The sequence below is a fragment of the Micropterus dolomieu genome, linkage group LG20, assembly GCF_021292245.1.
Source record: "Micropterus dolomieu isolate WLL.071019.BEF.003 ecotype Adirondacks linkage group LG20, ASM2129224v1, whole genome shotgun sequence".
Classification (NCBI taxonomy): domain Eukaryota; kingdom Metazoa; phylum Chordata; class Actinopteri; order Centrarchiformes; family Centrarchidae; genus Micropterus; species Micropterus dolomieu.
In genome coordinates this window covers 4,321,382-4,334,183 of record NC_060169.1, presented here as the reverse complement: position 1 = coordinate 4,334,183, position 12,802 = coordinate 4,321,382, and the positions used below count along the sequence as shown (strand labels likewise).

Genomic DNA, 12,802 nt, shown 5'->3' with positions numbered 1-12,802 from the left:
GGGGGGGGGGGGGGGGGGGGGGGGATTACTTATTGAGTACACGATGATCAGAAAACACAACTGAGTAGCTGAATTTATGCCCTCTTAACTCGCCCCAGAGGGTGAGATATTGAGTTGGTCGTACCTTTTCTGACATGGCCTCTTCAAACTTGTGATTGAACAGACACTTGTAGACTTTCCCTTCTCCTGCCTGAGTCTGTGAGGAGGAGGAACAAAAGAAACTTTCATATCATTTAAACACAACAGCTAAATTAACCAGCAAATATACCTCCACCTTGGGGTTTATGTTTTTGGTCCCATTGTTTGTTAGTTATCAGAACAAACCTGAAATCATATTAACATGGAATTTGATGCAAAGTTAATCTATTGGCTGAGGATCCATGACTTCCTGAAAGATTCTTAACACTGAAATATAGAATTATTTTTATATTTCCATGATTTTCTCGTGAACTACTGCACTTACTGCTACTATGTGTATTTTCATGCAGAGTCTAGTCACTTTATTAAGTTCAAACAAGTGAACTTTCAAATTTTTTTTAACACCCAAAAGTTCAGGTGATGACTTGGTTTGAGTACGCTTAAATAAAGTCTCCTCACGTTCTGACAGAATCTCTCGCGGTCGTCTCGGCAGGAGAAGTAAAGATGACGGTCGAGGTGAAAGTCGTCTGACGACAGCTCCGCCACCCGCAGGATCGCCCTCTGACAGTCCTCTTTGATCGGGTGAACATGATCCTGATTCTCCGCCTCCCTTACCAACGCCTTCTCCAGGCAGGCGATCACTTCACCCTGGGAGTGGACATCCTGTCGAGAAATGGTGCATCAAAGAATTATTAGAGTCAAACTATTAAAGAACCGAAAGTAAAAGTACTCATTATGTAGAATGGCCCATAAATGTGTTCATCACTTTAATGTTGCAGCTGGTAAAGGTGGAGCTAATTGTATTTACTTTATTACTGTTTTACTGCGAGTAGCATTATCACGTGACTGAAATCATACTGAAGTTACGTGATGGCAAAGTAAAGTACTGTTTCCCAGTTCAAGAACGATCTTTCATGCTAAAATGTTTGACCAAACTCTTGTAAGCCTTCGATTGTATCATCGCTCAGACAGACAGACAGACAGACCTTGTGTCCTACGTTGATGCTGCCGCAGTGCAGGTTGTTGATGTCTTCCTTACATTTGTCCATGAAGCCGCAGATCAGTCTGTAGTCGCTGAAGATGATGCTCGTCATCTTGGTGATGTACTGATTACACTGGTACTCACTGATGTTGCCGCGGTGATCCACCAGGCACGATACGAGGTAGCCTCTGCCTCGCTCCTCCTCATTACACTCCTTTATCTAAAGGTGTGACATGTGACGGGTGATAAATCAAATTAAAATCTAATCATATTTTATTTACAGTGGAAAATCAGCATGCAGCATGACTTTCCAAAAAATACACAGGATCCAATACAAAAAAGAGTAAAAACATAATACACAGGATCAAATACTGAAGACACAAGATAAAATACAGAAGATAAATCACATAAGGGTAAAAACAGCAAGAAAATGATCAAATGCAGAAGACACAAGATAAAATGCAGAAGATAAATCACATAAGGGTAAAAACAGCAAGAAAATGAATAATAAAGACAAAACAGCTACATTTAACTTCAGATTAAGAGGATATAAAAAAGGTGCACGACCCAAATTCTAGGAGAGGCTGTAGTGACGTGAGAACAAATAGGCTTTTCAGTCTTGATTTAAAGAGGTGATATTCATTTTCAGGTTCAAAATCCTATTTATGGGTTGTACCAGAACAGGTTTACATGGTTGCATTTTCAAAAAACACCATATTTTTTGTTATACGGCACATTGCTGCAGCTCCTCTTTTCACCCTGTGTTGAAGGCTTAGTTTTAGCTATGGAGTGATACATCTTGCATCTATATGATCTTTGTTGGGAGTTGCACATGCTCAGTTCCTAGTTAAGGACTACTAGCCAATCAGAAGCAGAGAAGGGCGGGTCAGTGAGAAGCCGGTAAACAGGGCTTTGGTTCATCTGTACATGTTGCCGACCAGCTCAGCAACATGGACTGGAGCAAGAGTTTCAGAGTGGTGAGTTATTAATCTGTAACAAAAGTCTTTTATCCATAAAGTTTTAACTGAGCTCTGTCTCTACTAGGGCTGTCCCCGACTAAGGATTTACAAGTCCTGTCCAATAGCCGACTGATAGTCGAATCATGTGTGTTTTTTTGTGTGCGGCGATCGCAAGCGGTTACACACTGTAGCTCTGCTTTAATCTTGAGAAGCTGCAGAGCTGCAGTCTCTTTTCATTCAACTTACACTGTAAATTTCCAGCTAAACTCTCTCTCTCTCTCTCTCTCTCTCTCATTTCAAGTTGCCGGCTATTTAAAAACGATAAAATATTCTTTGTGGTTCATCAGCGGTGATAAATTATCCGAAAGTCCCGTGAAGAGCTGGAGCTCCGTCTCTTCAGCAAGCTTTCCTCTGCCACCACTGCACACATACACGCTACGCCTATACACGTGCGACCCAGGGTTAGGGTTACAATTTTGGATTTATTCACGCACTTCAAAAACATTTATTGAAAGTTTTATTCTTTTTACATATTTATTTACAGCATTAAATGTTGAAATGTATATTGTAATAGGCTATAAATTAACTTATTGCTCTATGTAAAATCAGACATTGAGACGTTGGTTAAAAGGAGGACAGACTGTATTTAAATACATTACAAAAACATACTCGAACAACTTTTCTAAATATAATACAATGTTTGTCTTGGGGATGACTTTAAAAATTATTTTTATTAATGAGATATTAAGTTTAAAGAGACTTTATGTCAAGTGTGTTTGCTTGATTGACAATATTGTGTTAATACTGTAACAAATACTTTATTAAGAAGTGGGACTGCTGCTCCTTCCCATTGAGCAGAGCCAGTTGAGGTTGTTCGGGCATCTAATGGGTGTGATGAGTGCCTCCCTGTGGAGGTATTCTAGGAACTTCCACCCGGAGACAGACCCTAAACAGGCTGTAGGGATTATATTTCCCATCTGGCCTGGGAATCACTTCAGGACTTGGCTGGGGAGAAGTGGGTATGGACTACTACTAGTCCGCTCCAGAGTATATTTAAGGCTTAAGCCTGCTACCAGTCAACACAGTGACTGAATCGAAGTATAAGTAACACTAACAGAGTACAACACTGTTACTGTAAATACCATAAAATGGTATTCAAATAAAGGCTGAAAATAATAGCTGGGGCATGAACAAATAAAGCCCATGTAATAAATAGCATCCTGGATTTGGAGTTCCAATTCACTGCACGGAGTTTCTGTTTTCATTGACTAATTCATTGCAATCACTTCTACTCTGCCAGTTTGTGAGTGCTGTTAAGTCGCCATTGAAGTGGTAAACTAAACTATTCCTGTAGATGTTTCAAATTAAAGGCCTAGCAGGAACAAAATTATGCGCCCTTTGAGCCACAGGATTTATTGTGAAACGTGCAAGAAGTGTTGAGTTTAACTGACGGTAGCGCCACATCAATCGAAAAGGTTAAATGGAAATGACAGGAAATAATTAAAAACAGTATTTCTGTTAAAAAAGACAAACTCAAAGCTGCAAAGTTTATATCAACAGCTACTTAAAACAGTGTTTCAAAAACAGGGAGGTTGCCTCCTAAAATATACTTATAGAAAAACTACTAGGCCTATACTTATACAAATAAATTCTATAACAGGTGAAAATAGAAATCAGGGCTCTAATCTTGAATAATCTCTGTCTCTATAAAGAGGAGGTAAATAAAGGACCATTTTGAGAAGTATAGTGTAAATACTGTTATTGTGCAGTATGTAAGTAAATAGTGTAACTACATCAGTACTGTTATTTATTAAAGTCCTGTAGCTAAAATCACACTGTTGCTTCTCTACATTCAACTAGGAGTTAACTAATCAATCTTAATTTTGTCGGTAATGTAAATCAGTACTGAACTACCACTGTATTAGTTTTCAATATGACATGTGACAACGCTTCATTTAACTTGACAGGAAACTGAACCCTGAGCCTCCTGCGGTGCAGACTGACCTCGGCGATGGTGCTCTTGCAGACGTCTGTGGCCACCGACTCAAACTTTGGATCTGTGGTCAGATTGAGTTTGTAGTTCCACAGGAGCTGAGGGAGACAGGACCAAAAAAAACACATTACATATTCATACATCTATGCAGCAGAGACATCCAGTTTATTTAGAAATTACAAATAAACGTACAGCACTACCCCCCCCACGACAACAAATCAGATCATTTCATGCTGTCAACTATTTACAGTAACACAACACAAACATGTCACTAATGTACAAGAAGCATCTGCCTTAAACTGATCTATATCAGTGGTAGTCATGATTAACACGTTACTCCACAGAGTCAAAAATAGAAAACATCTGCAGAACTACTGCTTCAGTGAAGATACAAACAAAAGGGCAAAGGTTTAAATATCTGTCACTTTACCAAGTGCTGCTATTGTTAAAACAGCATCTGAAGTCACATAAAATGTATCACCGAGTACAAACACCTGTTTCTCATTCAAAACAGTGGTGCATTAGAAATTTGGCATCACAGCTGGTCTCTCTGATAAAGAGGAAAATTTATGCTTTTGATGCTCAAGGAGGCAGAATTTAGAATCAGTATGATTTAGCCCGTTGCAGATTCTCAAATGTATTTTTTCCACTCAAACCCTGGTGAAAAGTGGGTTCACCAGTACAGCTTAGCCTGAAGCATAACTAAAATGATTCAGCCTGCACTACAAACTGAGGGTAAGGAGAAAAATGTGGGCATTTACTAAGTAGAGAAGGTCTATTGAGTTGCATTATGTAAATGATACATTCCTGCTTGACCCATACTAGGGACTAAAAGTCAGTATATCTCAGCCTTCTGTCAATTATTGTTCAAATCTGACCACAAGTCCAACAAACTTTATAGAAGAACGCTAACTTACTGCAGTTCCCCTTATTTATTAGCCCAAATCTGCATGGTCAGATGGGCTCTCAGCATCGCAAATACAAACAATAATAATGGATTTCTTTATAATGGAAAGACATTTCTGAATGTCTCTCTTGTCTTTAGATTCTTTTTTCTCTTCTTAATGCCAGTGTTTTTTCTGCCAGCGAGGCTCCAGCTGCAGCAGCCACAGATAACAGCTACTGACAGTCAGACCGCCCAGAAAATAACACCACAGCAAAACAAGAGGGTTTGTGTGTGTGTGTGTGTTTGTGTGGGAGACATGTTAATTGCACCCAGAGCTTTCCAGTGCTGTAATAAAAGACAGTTCAAGTGGTCCATTAACCTCGTGCTGTTTCATAAACCTGTCTCCCGCTAACTGCCGTGAACTCTGAACACTGAAGGTTTATCATGCAGAAGACACCGAGACGAGCTTTAGGAACCTCTTACTACAAAAAGAGAAGAGAAACTGCAGAGTGAATGTTAGAAGGAGGTGAAACTTAAGTTTGTGAAGGTCGTCAGTTTTGTATTGTAGCTGCATTTCCTGTATGGAAGATGGTACGCATCATTATTATTATTATTATACCAAAGTGTAGAAATACTCTGTTAGAAGTAAAAAATTAAGCAAATGTACAAAAGTATTGCATCAGAATATTGAAGAATTGAAGCAGAATTGTTAATTCCATATATATTTTATTATTGATTATAATTATTTATGCATTAATGTGTTCACCACTTTAATATAGCAGCTTGTAAAGGTGGAGATAATTCTAATAAATTGATTCCCCCCTGGGGATCAATTAATTCTTATCTTAGCCTAAAATTATATATCATAATTTCTGTACTGGTTTTATTTTGTATTATTAATCTAAATCTGCAAAGTAACTAGTAACTAAAGCTATCAAATAAATAAAGTAATTATTTCCCTTTGAATTGTGGAGGAATAGAAAAATAAAGTTGCAAAACTAGAATACTCAAGTAAAGTACAAGTACCTCAAAATTATAGTTAAATTCTGTACTTGAGTCTACTTAGTTACTACTAGATGCTGATTGTGAGCTGCACAATCACTGTATTGCTTTATTTTAAATTCTAGTCAAGGTCCAAATGTTTCCATGTGTGTCATTCTGCATTAAAGAGAAATATGAGTAATGCAGTACAGAAGACATCTATAATAACGCTGCAGCCTTAAAAAAAAACTGTTTAAATATTTTACTCAATACATGAATTATATATATCCTCAATTAAGTTTTGGAACAAGTGAAGACAGAATATACTGTACATGTCATATTATTATCTAGAGTTGAAAAATCTAGTGCTACAAGAGGAAATTCAAGGAGAGAATTGGGATGCAAGACGTCATTTATGCCACATACATATAGTTTGTGTACTGCAAAATGTGTGTAAAAAATGTAGATGGATTTCAATTTTAGCCCAATTTCAAGTAAAAAAAAAAAATCTAGATAATGTTTTTAATAATTCATGCATGAAAGATTAAACAGAACAGATGGCTTGCACCAACATTAAAAACTCTCTCTCGCCTTTGAACGGTCAAATAAAGAAAATATTCAGTGCATGTTTTGGAGGGAACACTTACATGGTTACAGTCAGGAGCAATCTCTGTTTCCTGCAGAAAGACAAAGAAAGAAGTCAAAAGTTGTTTTTCTCAAGGGAATTCAAACATTTATTAACAAACAGACACATGGTAAAAAAAACATCTTGACTAAACAGTGAAGTTTGATTAGATTCCTCATCAGGAGATGGACATTCTTGAGATGTGCTGCAGCTTATCTGACAGTTAAACCCCACTTTTACCCAGTATTAAAGGAACACTTCAACATTCAAGAAAAATATACTTATTGGCTTTCTTTCTGAGAGTCAGATGATAGGATTGAGACCACTCTCATGTCTGTGCGTTAAACAGAGCTGACCAAAGTAAAAAAAAACAAAACAACAAACATATTGTATCTAATTTAATCTGTACTCAAACAGAAAAACACTTGTTTGTTGTTTGGGTGCGTTAACTGGTGTAGATATTTCTTGGCACAGAAACAAAAACCTGTTCTCACAAACTTTATCTGGCAAGCTGCGCTACAGTCTGAGCCACAACACAGAAGTCCTGGGTGTGACTTGCCCTTTAAACCATACATTTTTACATTTCTGCTTGTGCACAGATTAAAAAAATAAAATATAATGGGTTAATTGAGTTGAATTGGCACCTGGAGGCATATTTTTGAACTTTGGACAGACACCAAACCAGAGGAGGCTAGGCATAGGCTAGGTTAGTTCAGCTTAACTGAAAACACTATCACACACAACACAACCAAACCTGCCTTGTTTACATGTTATCATCTTGGTAGGCAGCATGTTTTTCTGGCGCAGTAACGACTGTGCACCTCAGGCAGAACTACGTGTTAGATTTGGAGCGGTTAGCATTCATAGTTTAAACATTACAGAATTAAGAATAAAGAATAAATTTATATGAATGAATGAATCTGAATATAAACTGCATTTTTCAATTGATTTAATTTTTTTAAATTTTCAGGTATAAAGTTATTAATTTCTGATGATAGCTCAAAATGTAATTTTAACGTAAACCAAATTTATTTATTGGATTATTTTATGGATATCAGGTACCGATCTTTTAATAAAAAATTTTATATAAATTGCACACGAGAATTTTACTTTTTTGTACAATAATTATAAAATAAATTTATTTTTCAGTTCACTAAAAAAAATACTTTTCCTTTGGGGACACAATTTGAAATTGGAAAAAAAAGGTAATAAATTGCAATATATCGCAATGTGTTTAAAATCAGCAATAATATCGAACTGTGACATAAGTATCGTGATAATATCATATCGTGGGGCCTGGAGATGGAGGACATTTTTAAACAGGAGAAGAAATCTAAAACATAGTGAAATTCTACCATATGTACTTTTTAAAAATTAATTTTAAATCTCAGAAAAAATCCACATGATACAAGGCCTGTTCTGGGCAAGTTCCTGTATATAAGCAAACACATACTGCATAAAGCAAATGTTTTGCAGAATGTGTGAATGTGTGCATGTGACAAAGAAATAGAGACAGAATAAATGCATACACAATCCTTCCTGTTAAGTCAAACCTGTCAGCCTTTGCACAGAGGTTAAATGAGTCTTAATCTTCATGTGTAACTGTGTGACAAGTCAAACACGGTAAGTGCATTTCCTGGACTATTCCTTTAGTTTGCATAAAAAAGACGAGACCAACCGGTCTCTGATTCGAGAGCGCACAAGGAAAATAATACCACTATCACGTCAAAATGACGACTACAGTGACATTTTCCTCTAAAAGGCAGTAGTCTGATATGAACAAAGCAGCAGACGCTCTTCACAGACTCTCCCACAACATCCTCGACTATCAGAGGAAACACAGTGGGAGAAGCTGTTCTTACGTTTCACTTTGCAGTAAAAAGACACAAACGCACTTCATGTTAACTCTGCTCTGCCTGGGGAACAGAGACAAAAACTGTCTTTAAACCGTAATTTCCACTAAATGTTTCAGAGGCAGAAAAACAAGCGTAAAAGGGAAACAGACCCTCAGTGGCCTTGTAGATAAAAAAGACCAATTAGTAAGACTATGAGTTATTATTTAACGAAGAGTTGTTCCATTCACATCAAAGGCTTTTGAACCCAGAGCAGATTAATCAACTAGACTGATGAAACTGAAGTGATAACACAGGCTAACTGTGTCTGAGCAAGGGGAAAGGACAATGTGACAAAACTCTGTTTATATCACAGGAAACCTAATACGATACACTCAAGACCAAAAGTTGGCAGAGTCACACTGACCTCTGTACAATCTGTAAGAACTGAGACTACTCTCCATTAAATTAGATTCCTCATCTGTCGAATTCATACTCCGGAAACAAAAGAAAAACAGGGGCGGCTGCGGCTCAGAGGGTAGAGCTGTCGTCCACTGTACCGGACCAGTATCTAATATTTCTGAGGATCTATTGACAGAAATGCAATATAAGATCCATAACTATGTTTTCAGTGGTGTGTAAAGACCTCACATAATGAACTGTTATGTTTTTATTACCTTAGAATGAGACATTTATATCTACATAACCGCGGGCGCCCCCTGCTGTGGAGGTCGCTGTATTTTGTCGCCATGTTTCTATCGTAGCCGACAACGAACAAACAGCGCTACAGAGCGCGTTTCGTCATCACGGCGTTCTTCTTCTGCTTGTGTAATTCCGGTAGTGAAGACGCCCGTCACTACTTTGAATACGAACAAAGAAGAAGAAGAAGAGGGACTAATAATAATAATAGTAATATACAGTCTCCGAGTAGTGTTCTGGTTTATTAGAAGTAAGAAGAGAAGTGACATTTGGACAAATGAAGGAGCACACAGGTGTTATTTAGCACGAGAGCCGACAGCCAGACGGAGTCGGGACAGACAGCTGACGGCAGAAATCACAGATTTTGTGGATTTTCCCAGATGGAAGGCTATAACGTTAATGTGGGACAGATGTTTTCAAAGCGGTGCTGAAGTGGTCTGTTTTCTGCTGTTTGTCAGACTTTAGCGCTGCAAATGAAAACTGTTGTTTGATAGCTTTAGCTATTAGCTGGCCATAATCACAGAGAGCCCCGACATGTTTCCCCTGTCAGTGGTGTGAAATATGGATTAATTTCATGGCGCCAACTTATTCTCCAGCCTGTGGTTTGGCTTTGCCGGTTACTTAGCGAGAGAATCAGCTGATCAGTAACGTTAATTGGCAATAAACCCCTAACGTTAGTTTAGAGCATGGAAGCATCAGCCAGCTAAACTTTTACTGACTGGTAGAAAAACATTTATTGTTAGTTGGATTGGTTTATTCTACAGCGATGTGCTTTGGCTTGTGGTGTTATGTTAGTTGGATTAATTTCCTGTAGTTACTCTCTCTCTCTCTCTCCAGCGCTCTGTTATGGCTTTGTTAGGTGAACAGAAATGTGCTGTTACCTTCTTGAGACAAACAGCTGATGAATATTATTGGTAATGAAACAGTAACAGCAGGGAAGCTCAGATCAGCAGCTAAACTTCACATTTTACTGCCACGATAGAAAACATGTATTTCTTTTTACTGCTAATGGTGATATATAACAAGACCGTGTGCCTATCAAGTGACCACTAATAAATACTTTCCAAATCTGCATTAAAAAAATATATTGATATTGATTCCCACTCTTATATACACTCTTCCCACTTTTTATATACAGTCTATGTTCCCACTGTGCACACAAATGTGTAATTTGTACTTTCACATGCTACATGTCCATTAAAAACGTTGCACCGTTTTACCACAAGCTGAAATTATGGCTGTCAGTACTACTTTGTGTTTCTGTTGTATTTCAAAAAATTAAAATAGACATTTTGGTAATATTTGCAGATTGCTTATCTAATTAATCTAATTATGCCTTTGTAAACTTCATGTATTATGTGGTTTATAATGGACTGTGGTGCAGAAACAGTGAGGCTTACATTGTCCTGGTCAGTGGTCATACTTGATGCACTAGATGTGATAGTGTTTGGGAATTTCTTCATTTACTTTGGTATGTTAGTCCAAAGAAACCTCATCTCTTGACTGGCACTCTCTTTTATCTCATAGATGACATCTTTGTCCTGTCTCAGGCACCGTAGCTATACTGCTCACTAGAACCTACACGCTGAACCTTTAACCGAACAAAAGGTTTATTGATCTGTGAATAAAAGTCATTTAAATGAGTATCTGTAATGTGAAAGAAGTTTTATCCTCTTTTTAGCTGATTTCTTTTGTCGTTTAAATAATAATAATAAATGAATAATTTTTCCGTCTGACTTTCAAAAACTTCTGGAGGCTTAAAGAGTTACAACTGTTTTTAAAAGGAAAAGGCAATGATTAGAAAAAAAAAGAGTGAAATATAAACACGATTTTGTGTAGCTGGATGAAAAAAACAAAACAATATTCCTCTATTTTACTAGTTTGGAGGATTAAGTGATCGGACAAATGCATGCCGAGCGCTGAATACGATTTAGCATTAAAATATTATCAGTTAGTTTTTATTTGTTGACTTAAATTGTAATACATTTAGTCATTTTCATCAAGGTTATTTTTGATTTAGTTTGAGTCTAGTTTTCATCATGAACAATAGGTTACTATTACTATTTGTAGACGAAATGAACACTGTTTCCTACTCCGATAATTCATCTTGTGAGCAATAGGTGTGTGATATTGCGACGGAGTACAAAGCTGCTCTCACAGAAAGCAGCCGACTCTGTGAGGCAGACTGAAACTGCTCTGCAGTCCACACAGCATCCTTACACACAGCAAGTGACGGACTGACTCAGTGACCACGACTGAAAATGTCCACAGGACCTGTTTGTGCTTTGGCAAAGTGACTTCCTGTCCAGCAGTTAGTCCGTAACTGCAGTGCTGTTTCTCAGCCGTCTCTCAAGTGTCAGATTTCAGGGCTTAGACCGCCACAAATAAATACTCAAACGCTGTACTGTAACCGCACGCTGCATCACTGCCAGTGCTGCTGATGTCTCTGTGTCTTTATCTGGAGAAAAGGCAGATTTATAAGAGTCATTCACCTCTTCAGGAGCCACAGCTGTTATAGAGTGATGTAATTATCTCAGTAAAGAGTACATCGCTCAGGGCTGGTGGTGGAGGAGGAGTGTGTGTGTGGCTGTTGTCAGCATGGTGGGGGTGGGCGGGTGGGGTTGACGTCAATTTGATGTCGGGATCCTGGGTTAAAAATAAACCCTGCAGACCACCATTAGACTAAACATGAATCCTTTGAATATGTTTAATTGCACATTGGTAACACTTTACTTCAACCTCCCACTTTAGCATCTATGATAGACTGTAACCACAGACTGTATAAAAGACAATATAAACATGTAATTAATGGGTTATTACACACTGTAATGTAGCTGTAAGCAGGTATGAGGCCACTTTTAAAGAGTTTATTAATATTTTCAACTATTATAACTTCTCCTGTGAGGACATATTTAATAAAACTGTTTTTCTATATGATCATTCATTATGTGTGTATACAGCAGCCTCCACTTATTGGTGCTTCACAGGAGGAGCCGATTACAATTACATTAATTAACACTTATTATAGGGTGATATAAACCATTTCTTAAATGTATATAGAAGCAGCAAAATACCTTGCTCAGAAATCTACTTACTACTGTTGAAATTATGAAGACCACTGAAATTTATATTTCTGAAATATTTTATTTTGAAAATCCTGTTGCTAAATGTATGAAAATGAATAAATGTGGTTCTTTTTCAGTAGGATCATTTAAAATGGTGCAATTTCCAAAACTTGGTCTTTGTTGTTCTTGGTGTGGTGTGTGATTTAACTATGCAATATATTTTCTTATACACTCACCTAAAGGATTATTAGGAACACCATACTAATACTGTGTTTGACCCCCTTTCGCCTTCAGAACTGCCTTAATTCTACGTGGCATTGATTCAACAAGGTGCTGAAAGCATTCTTTAGAAATGTTGGCCCATATTGATGGATAGCATCTTGCAGTTGATGGAGATTTGTGGGATGCACATCCAGGGCACGAAGCTCCCGTTCCACCACATCCCAAAGATGCTCTGTTGGGTTGAGATCTGGTGACTGTGGGGGCCATTTTAGTACAGTGAACTCATTGTCGTGTTCAAGAAACCAATTTGAAATGATTGGAGCTTTGTGACATGGTGCATTATCCTGCTGGAAGTAGCCATCAGAGGATGGGTACATGGTGGCCATAAAGGGACGGACATGGTCAGAAACAATGCTCAGG

At 37.7% G+C, this 12,802-nt stretch overlaps 1 protein-coding gene across 3 annotated transcripts in view; it reads right to left on the bottom strand.

Moving 5' to 3' along the window:
• Positions 1-12,802, bottom strand: part of LOC123958642 (Golgi apparatus protein 1-like) — a 34,135-nt gene that overhangs the window by 17,004 nt on the left and 4,329 nt on the right. For all 3 annotated transcript variants that reach the window (XM_046032130.1, XM_046032128.1, XM_046032131.1), the window contains exons 2-6: positions 6,587-6,616; positions 4,084-4,170; positions 1,125-1,340; positions 598-801; positions 125-196 (exon numbers count right to left, since the gene is read on the bottom strand). In XM_046032130.1, the coding sequence (XP_045888086.1) occupies positions 125-196; positions 598-801; positions 1,125-1,340; positions 4,084-4,170; positions 6,587-6,616 (609 nt within the window). The remainder of the gene's footprint in view (positions 1-124; positions 197-597; positions 802-1,124; positions 1,341-4,083; positions 4,171-6,586; positions 6,617-12,802) is intronic.